The sequence below is a fragment of the Pectinophora gossypiella genome, chromosome Z (genome assembly GCF_024362695.1).
Source record: "Pectinophora gossypiella chromosome Z, ilPecGoss1.1, whole genome shotgun sequence".
Taxonomy (NCBI): Eukaryota; Metazoa; Arthropoda; class Insecta; order Lepidoptera; family Gelechiidae; genus Pectinophora; species Pectinophora gossypiella.
In genome coordinates this window covers 1,882,294-1,898,788 of record NC_065433.1, presented here as the reverse complement: position 1 = coordinate 1,898,788, position 16,495 = coordinate 1,882,294, and the positions used below count along the sequence as shown (strand labels likewise).

The 16,495-nt window shown below is 42.6% G+C and overlaps 2 protein-coding genes across 4 annotated transcripts in view; both read right to left on the bottom strand.

Annotated features, from left to right (window-relative positions):
- Positions 1-164: 164 nt before the first annotated feature.
- LOC126380105 (uncharacterized) lies at positions 165-9,189 on the bottom strand. Of its 2 annotated transcripts, none has more exons than XM_050029337.1 (6): positions 9,083-9,189; positions 3,220-3,370; positions 2,459-2,818; positions 1,803-2,159; positions 1,141-1,380; positions 165-1,064 (listed from the first exon to the last, which is right to left on the bottom strand). In XM_050029337.1, the coding sequence occupies exons 2-6, from the start codon at positions 3,283-3,285 to the stop codon at positions 663-665; spliced, it is 1,425 nt and encodes a 474-aa protein (XP_049885294.1). In that variant the 5' UTR covers positions 3,286-3,370; positions 9,083-9,189; the 3' UTR covers positions 165-662. The 2 variants fall into 2 exon arrangements, with proteins under 2 accessions (XP_049885294.1, XP_049885293.1); XM_050029336.1 differs by having other exon boundaries at positions 166-1,064; positions 8,927-9,189.
- A 472-nt stretch (positions 9,190-9,661) lies between these two features.
- Positions 9,662-16,495, bottom strand: part of LOC126380064 (disco-interacting protein 2) — a 136,615-nt gene continuing 129,781 nt past the window's right edge. For both annotated transcript variants that reach the window (XM_050029256.1, XM_050029257.1), the window contains 5 exons: positions 15,853-16,061; positions 14,970-15,201; positions 14,605-14,714; positions 12,911-14,526; positions 9,662-12,726 (listed from right to left, as the gene is read on the bottom strand). In XM_050029256.1, the coding sequence (XP_049885213.1) occupies positions 12,474-12,726; positions 12,911-14,526; positions 14,605-14,714; positions 14,970-15,201; positions 15,853-16,061 (2,420 nt within the window). In that variant the 3' untranslated portion in view covers positions 9,662-12,473. The remainder of the gene's footprint in view (positions 12,727-12,910; positions 14,527-14,604; positions 14,715-14,969; positions 15,202-15,852; positions 16,062-16,495) is intronic.

The following is a 16,495-nucleotide window of genomic DNA, read 5'->3' as shown; positions in this document are numbered from 1 at the left end:
CATTTAAATTTAGAACATTAACATTAAGATTTGATAAGCTCATATTACTCACTATTAAACGACATTTAACATTTAGTCCTAAATGTACACATTTTTCTGATAATCCTGACAAAACGTAAACTTGCAAGGTGTTTCGATTTTTTTGATGAGAAGTGTATATCAGATTTGTTTATGTTTAATAAGTCTATGCTTCTCATTTAAAAATTTTAAATTTTCCGAAAATTATAAAAGTACTTATAGCACCTTTTTTCATTTTTGATTAGCGCCTCATTTATAAAGTAATAAAACTTTTTTTTAACAATTAATATTCTAACGGCTTTTCTCAATATACTATCAATAATTAATACGCAAGAGAACGTCACACAAAAATGTATAATAATTATATAAAAATCATGGATTCGAAGTGGGTCCACTACCGGCCGTTTCCAGTAATCTGTGTACCCAAGTGAAAATCTTTCAATCGTTAATATTTATATAGCTATCTTTGTATTATTTTCATGTAACGTCTCTTGCGGCAGCTTCATGACCTGTATCGCTAAGGAAAAGTAGCTGCAATAAAAACCTCAGCACAGAACTCTAGACGTAAATCCTTCAGGATTTTACAGACAAAAATGTATACAATAAAAATATATACAAAAGTTTGTTTAAGCTCATAAACTTGTTTAATCGTTGCGCTTAACGTCTTGGCCGGTTGAGAATGGCATGTGCTCTGTCATCACAGACAACCAGTACTCCGTGCTGTCTTCGTCGTCAGATGCGTTTTGGATGACCACACGCGTGCACGACAGTGAAATGGCCCCAGATCCGCTGGACTGTGGGGAGCTCCCCTGAGAGCCGTTAAGGCTGGGAGAGGCCGATGACTCGACGGACTCGGTGCCGGCGGCGCGTGCGCGAGATTCGTCCTTCGCGGAGCCGCTGGCTTGCGACAAGTCGCTTGTTGATGTGCTGACGTTGGGCATCGGTGGCGGCGGCGGCGGCGGCGGGGTGGGGGGCTGCGGCGGGGGCACCGGCGGCGGCGGCAGCGGCGACGTGCAGTGCGCCACGAAGATCAAGTCGGCCGCCCACTGTACAGACATACCACGATCAGGTAACACACGAGCCGACGCGGGAGAACACTGGGTGGATAGGTATTGCGCTCACGTCAGGCAGCTCTGCATCGAAGTCCAAGCTGGGTTCGGAGGGGGAGCGCGCGGGGGGCGATAAGCGGCCTTGCCGGCCGAATCCGAAGCCCGGCAGCTGCCAGCCCAGCATGGACAGGCTCAGCCCGAACGTCACCAGGTCGTCCACCACCCGACGTGTCTCAGCCTCCATTTCAACTGATATCCTCGTTAGATCAGCCAGCAGATACAGTTCCTCATCGGACAACGGCTCCGACAGCACCTGGGACAATAAAACAACGTTTTTTGTTTCTATATTTACTAAGTACACACTCTTCTAATTTCATCCGGGAGCATTTCTAAGTCCTTTATAACAATCAACGGAAATTCTTGGAATGCATGCCGAATTCAGATTCTTAGTCAACACTGCAAGTCATCTCCGTAGAGTTAAATACGTTGTCGGAAAATTGGAAGAAATTCTGCCAATTAATGAATGCTCGTCGCCAATATACCTATCTATCGGATCAAGGAAGCTAGCTACCATCCACGAATTTGTCCGCGTATATATCTTTATTTTTAAATATGGCATTATTTTATTCAGATATACTTAAACAAATATTATACTGAAGTCAAAGTCTGATTTACGTGAAAGAGTAACAAACATCCACACATCCCCACAAACTAACAAATATTGGCTGGACTTACATGATCGGTGGTGAACTCGGGGACTACGATGGAGATCGCGTGGTGCACGAGTATGGCCGCGAGCAGTATTGCGGGCGCCGGCCCTGAGGCGGCCGTCTCTGCTAGTTCGCGGAGCACGTGCGCGGCAGCCACGTCGTCTTCAACGGCCTCGCCGGCCTGGCGCGCCGCCACGGACGCCAGCGACGCTAGCATCCGCGCCTGCGCAGGACGCGCGCGCGCCATCACGCGGTGCAGCGCGTGCTCCGCCTCCGGCCCGGGGGTCACCAGGCTGCCCGTCAACATCACGCCCGCCGAAGCCACCACCTGTTCGTGTGTCCACCACTCTGCAGCCTCCGACTCGCAATACCCGTTGGTTAACTGGTGAACGATATATTTCATTTATAGTCTGTATTTTAACGTAAAAGTGATCTGGCTTCGGTTGATCACGAACTCAATTAGAGAGGCTGCAAAAGATCGAGAAAAGTGGAACCCTGTTGTTTCCATTAATTAAAAAGAAAAAATGAAGTTCATTGTAACAACGTCAAATAACTGGAATGGCTTCATTACTAACATGGAAATTTCAAAGCGAATTGGTATTAGTAGGTGACCCTCTACTACGCCCCACTTACATTGACCATCTGGTGCTATTATGGTCAGACACAACGCGTGAAACTTACGTGGCTGGTGAGCGTTTGTGGTGTAGGTTCGCCAACCCCGTCTACGAGGTGCGTTGCGTAGAGGCCGAGCACCATGGGGTCTACCGGCAGCAACTCGAGCAGGCGCCGCGCGGTTAGGAAGTGCGCGTGGCGCTCCTCCGGCACCATGTTGGCTGCCAGGAACACCTCGCCGTTGACCCCGGCTTCGTGCACGTGTTGGAACAAGTGCAGGCGGCGGCGGATGAGCTGCCGCTGACGCTCCAAGTTTTGCTCGCGCTCCTCCTCGCGCAGCAGCCGCTCGCGTTCCTGCGAGTCTGGACTGAGCGGCCGCGCACCTTCAGCCAAACCCCCCGGCTCATACGACGGCCCCGCCTCTTCGTCCTATTACACCAATGCAATACAATACATAACATAACATACATAGACAGCCTATATACGCCCCACTGCTGGGCACAGGCCTCCTCTCAATTAACCGGAGGGGGGTATGGAGCATATTCCACCACGCTGCTCCAATACGGGTTGGTGGAGGTATTTTTACGGCTAATAGCCGGAACGACTTAACGTGCCCTTCGAAGCATGGAATCATCTTACTTTTTCGGACAATCAGGTGATTCAAGCCTGAAAAGTCCTTACCAAACAAAGGACAGTCTCACAAAGTGATTTCGACAATGTCTCCAGATCGTGAGCCTAACGCTCTAACCAGTAGACCACGGAGGCTGTTAAGCAATATAATAGGCAAAGTTAAACCTAAGTGTAACTGTCGTGTGACGGATTTTACTTACGCTATCGTGTTGTTCAGAGCTCTGTTGCTGGTCCACATACTCGTCGTCTACCCCACTGTCGCTCATCACGTATATTATTTATAGTCTTACGCAAAGTTCTTTGCTTAGTGCATAATTCTTAATCTTCGTTTATCAATATGCCGTCGCCAGCCTGTTAAAAAGTAAAAAATAAATCTATGTATAATTAATTCGCAAATAAAACAACGAAACGAATTACCAATCATATTATAAGTAGTTTATACTGCTACAACTATTATAATTGCTTTAGTTATAAATGCAAGTAAGGATCATTAATTGTGGAGTTAGGCTAAGATAACGTGACAAAATTTAGAAAGAATGGAAGCAAAATACTGTCTATATTAACTAGGTACTTAGTACTAGTACTTCATCCATGAACAATATTAATCTTCTTTTTAAATAATCGTCTACGTCTCGTGAAGGTAGTAATATCGATAACCGACCCACCAAAGCAGTTACTCTTGAGCCGCCGAAAGCCTCTGAAAAGGCTAACGTCACGATTAAAGTAGGTATACTAAATAAATGTGAGAGAAACTGGAAAGGTACAACTTTCGAAATATAGATAAAACTTCTTTCCTAAAACTAGATTTAAAATTAACTATTTAAAGAAAAAAAGAATCAGATCTAAAGGCGCAACCATTATTTATTAGATTTTTTTTAATATAATAGGCTCGCGTTTGGCCACAATCTCACCACTAACCAGTGGCGATGTGGTCTGTGGATCACCTTACCTAGCAAATGCCTATTCACTCTAGCTTTGAAAACTCCCAGATTATAACGAGTCGGAAAAACAGACGACGGCAGACAGTTCCAGCCCTTTGTAGTTTGATACTTTTTGAATCTGAATCTGTCAAATGCTGCTTGTGACCAAGGACGCGCGAGTGTATTAGCTTTAAGTTGTATAAGTTATTACAGACTTTAGAATATAAGATGTTTGTTACTAACATATTTATATCCATATAAATGACTGACTCTCAAATATTTCTAATAACTTCATCCATGAAGTCCGAAATAAATAATTTGAATTTGGAAATGTATGCTGTGAATTTACGGAGTGATTGATACCAAGCTAAACTGGAAACATCCAAATTTAATAATAAATGTCACATGTGTTTGCTGCATTGACGGTTTCAAAAGATTTTGAGGGAAAAAGAAGAGAAAGGAAGCGAAAAGCGTATTCAGGATGTTTTTAAGAAAGGCCAGGTGAAGAGCAGTAAACCGGCAAGCATGGAAGACATTGATGAGAGGAAGAAGAAGAGGAAGAAGCGAAAGTGGTTTGTCATGATCGTAATAAGTGGAGTTCCGTGGTTGCTGCCTACCCCAACTACAAATAGGCGTGACCCTAGGTACCTAAATACCATACATAGTATAGTCAAAATTGCTAGAGCGCACCTAGGTAAGAGGTATCGATACTATAAATAGTATAGATCCATGGTATAAGAAAACCAGGTACGCTCAAAAGTGACAGCTAGCGTGAAGTCATCCTGCCCTGCGTTGCTATTTCGTAAAAAATAAATTAACCACGACCGATGTTTGCAAGGTTGAACTTTTAGTAAAAGATTTACAACTTAGTTTTTTTTATATATATATATATATATAAGTGACAAATAATAATAGTTAAATCCATTACTCAGTAAATCACTTAATTTTCTATTAATAAAAACGTCCTTCGAATGTTGGAGATACCAATTTAATGGTAACACATTGGTAACACGTCATCAAAGGGCTAGCAATGGCGGCTTGTCATAGGATTGAGCATACCTGGTTTTCTTACATGGATGATCTTCAAGGTCAACTGTCAATAGTCAAACTCGATAGTTCGGCAACGCTATTCTACAGTACACAAGTTAGATTCAGAGCGACACCCGGCCTATCTATAGCAGCTAACTAGTCCAACTGCCAACCACGCCAAGTTTAGATCAGAAGTTAAATTAACACCTACTTCATTACAGCAATATCTTAATAGGTATCTAAGAATCCGTGATAGCCCACTCGGAGAAAGCGTGACTTTCATCGTGCTCTCATAAGTTTGAATTCATGTTGCGATCTTAGATAACTGGGGGTTAAAAAGGCCATATGTATCGAAGCAATTCATCTAAAACCTTGGTGCATGTAAAAGTAAGTGCGCAATGCAAACAAATGTCAAATACCAATATGGCTTTCTTAGATGAATTGCTTCGATGTGGCGATTTTAACCCCCCTGATATCACGTGGTTTCCAGGTTGTGTGCCCGGATAATGGCAACAGGCTCGTCTCCTATTACATGGGACTTAAACATGGCTGACGAGGATTGTGTGTACCTATATACCATACACCTCTGTCTACCCCTTCAGGCATACAGGCGTTATGCTATGTTATGTTGCTATGTTCAATATCCTCGTAAAGCTGAGGTTTCCAGACACAATAGTAAAACAATGGAGTTTGAATTTTAAAAGTACTGTCGGCGTTACGAACATGAAGCGGTGAAGGAAAACATCGTGACGAACCCACATTCCCGAGAAATGTATTTTCGAAGGTACGTGACCTAACCTGTATTAGGCTTTATCTTTCGCGGGTTGGAAGTTCGTCCCTTCTTGTAGAGACGGCTCACATTCGCTCGTGACTCTTGGCCGCGAATGATTGGGTTTGGATAATACATGGTGTACCATATATGGGCGCTTTAGTTACCTATGTACTTATGACTATTTTAATTCCGTTTTTATTTTTTTCTTTAATAAGTTACACAGGTTCGTTTTCGTCAGCAGCGTAGGTACCTTGCTATTGAAGAAGACAAACTTTTCTTTAACGAACGACCTCCGTGGCCAAGTGGTTGAGCTTTGGCTCACAATCCGGAGGTCCTGGGTTCGAATCCCGGCGCGGACATATTACAAAAATTACTTTGTGGTCCCTAGTTTGGTTAGTACATTACCTACAGGCTGATCACCTGATTGTCCGCAAGTAAGATGATCCGTGCTTTAGAAGGCACGGTAAGCCGTTGGTCCCGGTTACTACTTACTGACGTAAATAAGTAGTCGTTACGCGAGCCATGTTAAGGGCCTTTGGCGGCTCAATAGTAACCTTGGCTCCAGGGTTGATGAGGTTGGCACTCCACCTCACAACCCACAAGATAGAAGAGAACGAAAAGTTATGAAAGTGTTGTACAATGGGCCGTGAGCCATAGGAAGCCCAGCATTGTACAAGTTGGGAGGTGCGGGGCGGTCGACCATTGTAAATCTTTTAAAACTTTATACCTTTTTCAGTGTCGGTGCTTCAAAAGCAACAACAATTGTTTTCTTTACAATTTGGTTGAAATAAATTCATCTTTCGCAACGTTATTTGTTTCGGCTTCTCTGATCCAGTAGTTGAGCGTTGGGCTCACGATCCGGAAGTTATGCTTTCGATTACCGGTGGGGACACGTCTAACAAAAAATCCTTTCGGGAGAGGTTTTCTCCTGTGGAGTAAACCAAGCTAAGCCCAGTTGTGCGCAGTACATGCGCACTTTGTCTTATTACTACGATGTACCCACAAAATCACAGAGCTAGTTACAGGTATTTGAAGATGAGGCGCGACAGACGCAAGTTCAGAAACGTGAATCCGCCCATAACAAATGATTTAAGTAAACTTTTTGAAGCTTTTTCAAGACTTAGCTCCGGTTCCTTCATCACTAGAATGCACCAGCGCCGCCGCTACTCCCTAGACAGTCTTACGGGGTTAAAAAGGTCACCTCGTAGCAATTTGTCTAAAAAAAATTATTGCAATTTGACATTTTGCGCATGTAAAAATAAGTTTTTTAACCCCCCTGATCTCACAACTTGTGATTTTGGTTTATATCCATATGTGAAGTAGCGTTTGAAAGGCCGCAAGATTTCAACGCAAGAGTGGAAGTTGGCGACATACCACTGGATATTTGGAAAAGACAAAAGATTCTAGGATATTTTTGGTACTTAATGCTATTGTAAGGAAAGAAAAGGTAAAAATTTTTAAAGGGAAATCGAATTGATTCCTAAAGAAATACGAGAGGGGATGGTTTTATTAAGTGGTTTGAACATAATTATGCTGAAATGTAGTAAATGTTGCAAACGGCAAATATTAATAAAATATATTTTTTCTACACGACAAGATTTATTATTATGTATTTCGTACCTATAAAAGTTTTGTTCGTATTTAAGTTAATCCGTTAAAAATTCTGGGAACCCACGACCTAGGAGAAAAAACTGATTCCATTAAAAAGTTTTATCTATTTTAAGCCATTCAAAATAAAACGAAAAAGCTTTATATCTGGCTATACGTACGATTCAGAGCGACTAATTTGTAGGCGCAAAAGAATTATGTAAGGATTTACTTATTTTTTCGTTTTAAACTTAACCATGTTTTCATTTTACTTAAATGATATGCGTATATGGTATACATAATAGTTAGGAATCTCAAAAATCTGTATCGTATGCATAGATACGGCTAATCTCAGTGCCCACGCCAGTTTTGCGACCAATGCAATTTTATCGACCCACCTGTTGAGTACAAAGCACCACTGCAACCTCTCGACGGCGCCATATTGTAACGCGTCTAACCGTGCGTTACGCATGCGCCTGTTTTACAAAATGGCGGCGACCACCCAACATTGCAATCGATCGGTATAAAACGGTATCGGTAATCGATATTGGTATCTCTCAGTTGACACTCAGTTAAACTAAGTACAACTAAATCCAAAGTGAAAAAGCAATGCCAAGAAGGCTTTGCTTTTTCATACAGCTAATGAGAAAAAACTAATTGTAAATTGTTCTAATTCTACTAGCTTTTATTTAATGTAAGTAGGTACTATTGGCTACTCTAGGTGGCTATATAAAAACTTGTTTGGGGCCCAAAAGTTATGAAATACTGAATTTAAAAATATTCTAAGCTCTAGAATTAGGCAAAATCTTCTGAAAGTATGTTAAACAATTTATATATTTTAGAAAAGCATGAAGGCTATGAGCTTAAGTATTTCATTAACGATAATTACTATACAGAGCACCTACTAGGGTTGAAACCTAAATTCGCTATTGCTTTAGCATTATGGTAATGAATACAAAATTTTATTTTTATATTGGGTTTCGCTTCTGCTATTATATTATAAAAGTTTTAGCTAATTGTTTAATGTACATGGCATTACAAGCATAGCATAGTATAAAACATTTTGTCGCTCACTGACACAAGTTCGTCTGGCCACGCACAAGTAGGCATGCTTCTAAGTAACTTCCCAGCCGCCTCATGATGAAAGTCCACTCGCTAGCTTCTTTTAAGATAATAGTATATCTTTTAATATTTCTGTTTTAAGTCTAGCTCGCAATTTTCTTAATATGTTATTATAAAAAACATCTTTTAATTTACACTCATATTATACAGTATATAATGATCACAAATAAGGAATAATTTAAATAAGTAAAAAAAGAATTATAAATATTTGACACAAGAAAAGAAAATAAACACAATCTTCATCTCGCAATCCAATCAGCCCACATAGCTCCACTGTTGGGTATAAACCTTCTAATAACTATAAGCAACATTTATGATAATAATAATAATTCAAAATAATAATTAATTCCTTGTATAAAAAAAATTTAGAACTAGTTACCATAAGTTATAAAATATATGAACGTATCCCAGAAATTATATAAAGCGCGAAATAGGATGAACCAACAAACTCAATTTTCAATATCACAACATACTTACCACGATAATAAATCCCAGAGCACCTGAGTTTTGAGAAGGTACTTCACTTAATCAGAATTTTTAAAGTGCTAGGGAGGCGCGTCTAGCTCGACGACCGGCAACAAACTGAACTACGCTGTGCGTTCGGCGCATAAATCATCCCCGGGCATGACCTACCTAGGCTACTTATATAGACTTCCTAGGAAGAAAATCAATATGGATGTTTTGTTTGTCTGGCGAAGGGGCGAAGCAGCGACCCCGGTCCCGCAGACCCCGCAGTCATGCGCCGCACCGTTGTGGTTACATTCTCGCGCCACCCATGCCGGTTTGTTATGACTTTCTTTTTTTTATATTATTTTCTAGATTTGGCTCTCGTATTCTTAGGCTGCAAACGTTTGGTTTCGATCTGGAATTCAGATTTGAAATTAAGTGACACCACCTCAGTGTGTGGTGTAAATATCCGTTTGTATTATAGTACCGCTAAAATTTTAAAACGCGCTGTCCGTGATACGATTGCCGCATCCAATCCAAGGTGGAAGCGTCACGTCTCCCGATCGGCAGAAACGCTGCTTTGGCGTTTTGCTTTTTACTTTGGAAAAAAAAAATAATTAAAAAGAGCGGGAAAAGAAAGTGTGTGGAGATTTGTTAGTAGGTTGGTATTTTACCAAAATGGTAATAAATTGGAACAAAATGTAAAATAATAATGGGTTAGGTATTCACCAATTATTTTATAAAGAACAAATAAAATAACCGACATTCATAATGCATGTTTATTTAATTACTTTCAGAAAAAAATCACAACTTGTAAAAGCGGTTACGGAGTCTCAAAAGACGTCTCTTTGGCGACTTGAATACAAAGAAAATCAGATGTAGAATTATTAATCTTCGAAATATATTTTATATAAAAAAGATGTTTCGAATTTGTGCGTTTAAACAATACGATATGAAAGGAAATTGTTGGAAAAAAACTGGGTGAGTGCGATTATTATGTGATGTGAATAATCTTTACAGTTTAATTTATCGACGTGCGTATTTCGTGCCATAGTGACCGCTTGTCAACCGAGCCCCGCTGCATCCACCCCGCTGCGGCGGCACGCGACATCTACCCTCCTCCTTATTTACAACCTGTTACAGGACCTCGTACTCCTACCAGTACATTATGCATTACAAATACAATAATATGAAGGATTACAAATAACACATTGTTTGTTCATTAAACTGAGTTCTTTAACTACTTGTATACTTATATCATACGATGACTACATTTTCAAATATCCATAAAAATCATATTTTTATATTAAAGTAGGTATAATAATAAACGAACTACAGAAATTTCTAATTTTCACCATTCAGCTTTAATATTATATTGCCGAGTTGATATATTATTAAAAACAACATTAAAACTAGAATACCGAAATTAACATAAAATTAAATAACAAAAATATATTTACAATTTAGCAATAAATAATTACAAAAGAATAATATAGTAAATAAGAAATCTATAGTGAAAATAAATTTAATGCAGTTAATAATAAAAATTTAGACACTTTCGTTCTGAACGTAGAATGGAATGGAAACAAAATAATAATTATTTACTTGTTCTACTCTACCGAATGAGCTAGGTGTGGTATAGAACTGTTGATCGGATGCGCAAAACGCATCAAGTACTTATCAATAAAAATTACTATTTAACGATACCAATTCTATTTAACAATTATCAGTATAAGCTGGAAGTTACAAACAGCTGCTTAATGACCACCGACTAAGTAAAGTTACATTTAGAATTACTTGCTGGAATACACAGCTAGATTACATACAACTATTTTACTCGTCACTTAACATGTGATAATAAGTCAAACACTAAAACAGTATTCAGTAGCCCCGGCGAATACAGAACTCCAACCTTGTCCCAGTCTCTATATTGCATATCCCAGCTTTCAACATATTCCACTTCCTTCACATTTTTGAGCTCTTTCGATACACCCCATGACCGCGTGCAAAAACAGGGTGTTAGTGACACTGTAACTAATACTCAGGGGAATGATTCAGACCATGATTCTGAGTTATTATCAAGTGAAATTTTTAATGAGCTCAATCATCCTCCTCAGTATTTGTTACGATGTCACTTACACCCCGTACAAGTACGTACAGGTAGCCATACAAGTACATATGGATGTTAGTGACACTGTAACAAATACTAAGGGGCATGATTCAGACCATGATTCTGAGTTGATATGAAGTGGAATTTCCTGTCGGAAAATTTATGAATAGTGTTTTTTTAAGTTATTTTTAGTTTCATACTTTTCGACGGAAAATTCCACTTGATATCAACTCAGAATCATGGTCTGAATCATCCCTCAAAGTTTTTGTTACGATGTCATTAATTCCCGGTATAATATTGATACCAGACTTTTATACGAAGAATTTGTCTGTAAGTATCCACGTACATTTTATATGCACACGGCATCCAACGGACAACTCAGACTCATCAGAGAATTCCATCTGTCAAGTACCCGAGGCCCGCTCCACTTTGAGTTTTGATATGAGCAATTAGTTTTGCCAATTTTTATTGTCAACTTTAAAAACAGAATCACCAAACTAACAGTTAAGTAACACATAAATGCAATACATTTGAATACATTATTATTTATTATCAATATTCACTAACACTAATGACGTGTTCTCTTGCAGACAAACAGACGGTTATTATTACCTTATGCCAAAGAAAAAGTATTTTTCAATAATTTGTAGCAAATGACGCAGCCAGCTTATTTGTTTGCAAATAAAAACACGTTTCAGGTTTAATTACCCATTGTAGTACAACGTACACGTTAGATATTACTTGATTCATAATTCATAATAATCACAACAATATATTTGTGTATAATAAACGTTACAAGCCGAACATTCCTCGAGTAATAATAACTTGGTATAACCCCGGATCTGTCCGTGCGCCGCGCCACGCGCGGACAAAACTCACAACACTCATAATCTCTACTAGTCTCCACTAAACTTGGGGATAGGAAAAACATTTCTAAAGTAACGTTTAATCAATTGTAGATTTCAGACTTAGTTCAGTCACAACTCGTTTGAATACGAGCCAAATGTTGTTATCAGTGTAGAAAAGCACTACGCTTACAAATAAGAACAGTCTTAAAAACAATTCGATACTTTTGAAGTCAATTTGGCGTTTAACGTTTTCGGAAAAGTCGGGAAGTACAAATGGTGCGATTACAAAATATTCTAAAAGTTGAGAGTTAAACTATACACTGACCCTACAGAATGTCATCAAATACTTATGATTAGCAATAGGACTACGAACGTACGAACGATCAAATAAGTTTTTTGAAAGTCTGGATCGTTGCGAGTCGAACGTGAGCCACTCTTCAATAAGCCAGGGATTCCTTGTCTGCCTTAAAGAGCCTCACACACACAGCGGTGCACAGAAACAGTACTATTCCAAATTCCCGCCAATGTAGATCCGGACTAGACATTCTACAGCTGAAGGCCGATACAACGCTGTAGTTTCAAGCTGATCTAACCACTCTATATGGCGTATGGTTTACCTTTACATATTATAAGCTATATAGATGGCGTCGATTTGATCGGAGAGGAATCCATCGCGGAGGTGCATGCGTTGCTTTTCGCCGCGCGAGTTGATGGGCACGACGCCGGGGTCGACGACGACCACGACGCCGACGATGAGGTGGTGCTCCTCCAGCACCGTGTTGGTCACCAGCGGCACCAGGTTGAGTGCTTCGCTGTCATTACCGTCCAGCTCCACCACCACCACCAGCAGGTTCGTCCACGTGAACACCGCGCTGCAAATAAATGTACAACGCTTCAGAAAACGGCGGAAAAACGGATTACTTACGTAGAGAATAAACCGATTAAATTAAAACGGACACGATTCGTTACTGGTGCTCCTAGACCGAGGAAGTAGCTAATCAAACTAAGAGTAGACTGACGAGATTAAGAGAATAATATATTATGTTATTAACTCACCACTCGGCTATCTTTTTATGGCAGCGCATGACGGAGTTCTCGATGTCGATGGGATGGTAGCGCATGCCGCGCAGCATGATGGTCTCGTCGAGCGCGCCCACCACGAACACGGCGTCGTGCGTGTCGTGCGTGTCGGGCGCGTGCGAGCCGCCGCTCGCGCTGCCGCACGCCGACACCAGCGACTCCGTGTCGCTGTCGCGTGCCAGCAGCGACGTCGAGTCGTCTGCGCTGCTCGTTGCCGTGATCTCTGTCCGCCGCAGGAAGCCCAGGTAGCCTGTGCGCGCGTACACCTCCCCCGTGTTGCCCGTCACCAGCTGCGCGCTAAAGTGGTCCGCGTAGTCGCTTTCGTCGCCGTATATCGTAAAGTAGCCACTGGCGTTGTGCGGCGACTGCACCCAGATCTCTCCCAAATGAGAATCTCCGCATTGTCCTTTCGTTTCCGGATTAGCCGTTATCACTTTGACGCCGGGCAGCAGTTTGCCGGACTCCATCAAGCAGAGCGAGTGAGGGCTGCCTCGCTCGACGAGGGACACTCTGTCGTTGCGCAGCGCTCGCAGGTCGACGTACACCGTCGACGGCTCGGGACTAGATGCACCTTGCAAACAGATCGCAATATTCACGCGACATCCGAAAGATGTCGACACCGCTCGTGGACTCAGGCCCAGAGCGGAGAACAGCTTTGAGAAGGAGTTCGACAGGTTGATTCTCGGCCTTTCCTCGGCCACGACTACGCACGTTCGAACGCAGGCCAGATTGATGCCCTTCGATTTGAGCTGGTTTACCGAGCTACCCAAACCCTTCGTGCATAATTCCATGACGCCGTACGAGCAGAAAGTGTCGCGCACTTTGTATTGCGAAACGGCGCTGAGCCAGAGCGCCGGGTTGATCTCGACCTCGGAGGGTGGGATGAGGATGGAGTGGTGGCCGGAGTATATGCTACTGAGGCACCAGAGCGCGAAGCCAAGCCCACAGTAGGGGTCCAGGCAGAGCGCTATGTGTCGCGACGGATAGAGCTCGCACGCGATCTTCATGGAGCGGCAGAGCGAGGTGACGGCGGCGTGCGACATCTTGATGCCGGCCAGCATGCCGGTAGTGGACACGCTGAAGTCAAGGTAGGCGAGCATCTCGGCGGTGGGCGCGCGGTACAAGATGGGCAGCTTCTTCTTGGGCATGTCGTCGGTATCAAGCGTCAGTGGCCACGCCTTGCTATCGAGCACATTGCTGGCCTCCTTGGATCGGAGGAGCTTTATCACAGATTGGTTGGAGAGGACTAGAGTAGCCTTGCTGACGTCGACGATCATGCGCACGGTGGGGAGGGTAGTGTGCAGATTCTGCGGGTGTGGGGGTCGGATGGTGACGGGTACGGCGCCCACGTACAGGCAGCCGTAGAAGGCGCAGATGAGGTCAAGGCCAGGGGGGAAAATGAGCGCCACGTGGTCGCCAGTGTTCACGCGCCCTTTCTCTAGTAGCAGGTTGCCGATGCGCTCCGCCTTCTTGTGCAGCTCGGCGCAAGTGAGCACCTTGGCAACTGCGCCCTTAGAGTTGAGCAATGTAAATATGACATGGTCCGATGTGCTTTGAGCTCGCCACCTCAGAATCTGGGATATGAACTGGTACTGTAAAATGAGAAACGGTTGTTTCAGAAACTGAACGAAGGATGTTTAACAAATTGATTACAATTAGTTTGAATATACCTTTCTGGCAGCATCCGAATCGTCAGTGTACCCCATGTCTCGACCCTGTGCCGACGCCAGCCGGTTGCCTTGCACCAGGTTGCCGACTATCACTGAAGCCGGACCAACATCTGTAATCATTATTACTTATTACATTTTTGCACTTATTCTTCCGTGACCACTAACACATAGGTTATAATTTATAATGTGCCGCTAGTGAATAATAATAAAGTGCAATTTACTTTGGCAGGCAGGCTTGAAATTTGGCAGGCAGCAAATCCTGTCGCTTTACTTGACTTTTTAAAATGCAATATCCGAACCGACTTTCCGACCTATATTAAATATCTTCATAGCCGTATTCCTCAATATGAATAAAGGAATGTTACCTGAATGTATCTCCCTTGGCTTGGGCAGGTTGGTGACGCAAGTGTGCGGGCACATGAGCACGTTGGCGGGATGCAGCGTGCCTTCGAGGAAGCGCCGCTTGCATTCGCTTAGGTGGATGCCCCCAAGTGGCGTCTTGGGGAGGTAGTTAGGCTGCACCAGCGCCAGGCAATAGATGCCCACCTGATGGATGGAGTCCACTGCTTGTAGCACCCGCGACATCCATTGGAATGACTGGAAGAAGAATTTAAATTAGACCTTACCTATAACGCTTTGACCAACATCCATAAGCTCAGGCTCAGAGTTTGCCAGCGCAATATGGAACGCAGCAATCTTGGTGCCAAATTAAGTTTAACCAAATTTGGAACCCTGCGTTTCATAAGTCAAATCACTGATGTTGCTCAAAATTCTGCTAGTTTGAAGTGGAATTGGGCTGGTCATGTTGCCTGGATGCCGGACGCACTATTGGCAAAGAAGACCACAGATTGGGCGCTAAATGTCAAGAGGCGTGGTGGCTCATCGCGAAAAAGATGGCGTCAAGAGTTAGATGCACACTTGACATCTTAGAAGATAGGGCATCATCATTGGCCACAATATCTGTAGAAGATTGTTTTTAAAGATTGGTTTCCACAACGCCGCCGATGACTATAGCCTTATACCAGCGCGGCATTTATTGCCACATCGATCACAAACAAAACATGAGTCTTGAGCAGTAAAGCACGACAAAGATTTTTCTGCTTGAGATTCTCCAGGCAGGCATCGTCATGCGAAGATAGGAGTGGCGGAGTGGAGAAACCTTTCCCTTGCAGTGGGATGGTGCAGGCTGGTAATAAAGTCAGACCACACTGAAAGTTGCTTGAAAGAAATGTGGAAGTAATGATGTACCTCTTCCTCGCTGCAGTCTGGTCTTTGCTCAGCGACGATGCAGATCCTCTCGTCGCGCAACACTCGCACGGAGAATACTGCGATGCGGCCACGGTAGATGAACTTCATAGGCTCCACGGCGAGCACGGTCGCTATTATGTCGTCCATATTGTGCTTGCGACCCGTCACGGTCATCAGGCCGTCGCGCGACCCGCACACGAACACCAGGCCTAACAACACATTATGATTATTTTTGTACCTTCGCCTTATAGTGAAATCTCGAAAGCTCCCTTTTTGAAACATCATATTCTGACGTCATTATCTTCAACGAAATCTCGATTTCATTTAATTAATTATTTTTACCATATTACATTACTTTTACCAGGATTGAAATAAGTGTATCGATTGCGAGGTTTTGACTAGAAGACAACATAACGAATACTATTTGGTGTACACATGACCTAAGCTCACGACTCTATTCTCAATTGGGCTGCTCAGAGGTAGTAAGTCCCCGCACTTCATCGATTTTTTTTTTGTTAGATTGAGAGGCTAATAGTCAAGTGTGTTGGTGAAGATTGCACGTAAGATTAATTAAAACCTCATTGGTGCAAGTCCGGTACCTGGGGACGAACCAGCACTTCCCGCTTGAAAGGCCAGCGGTGGT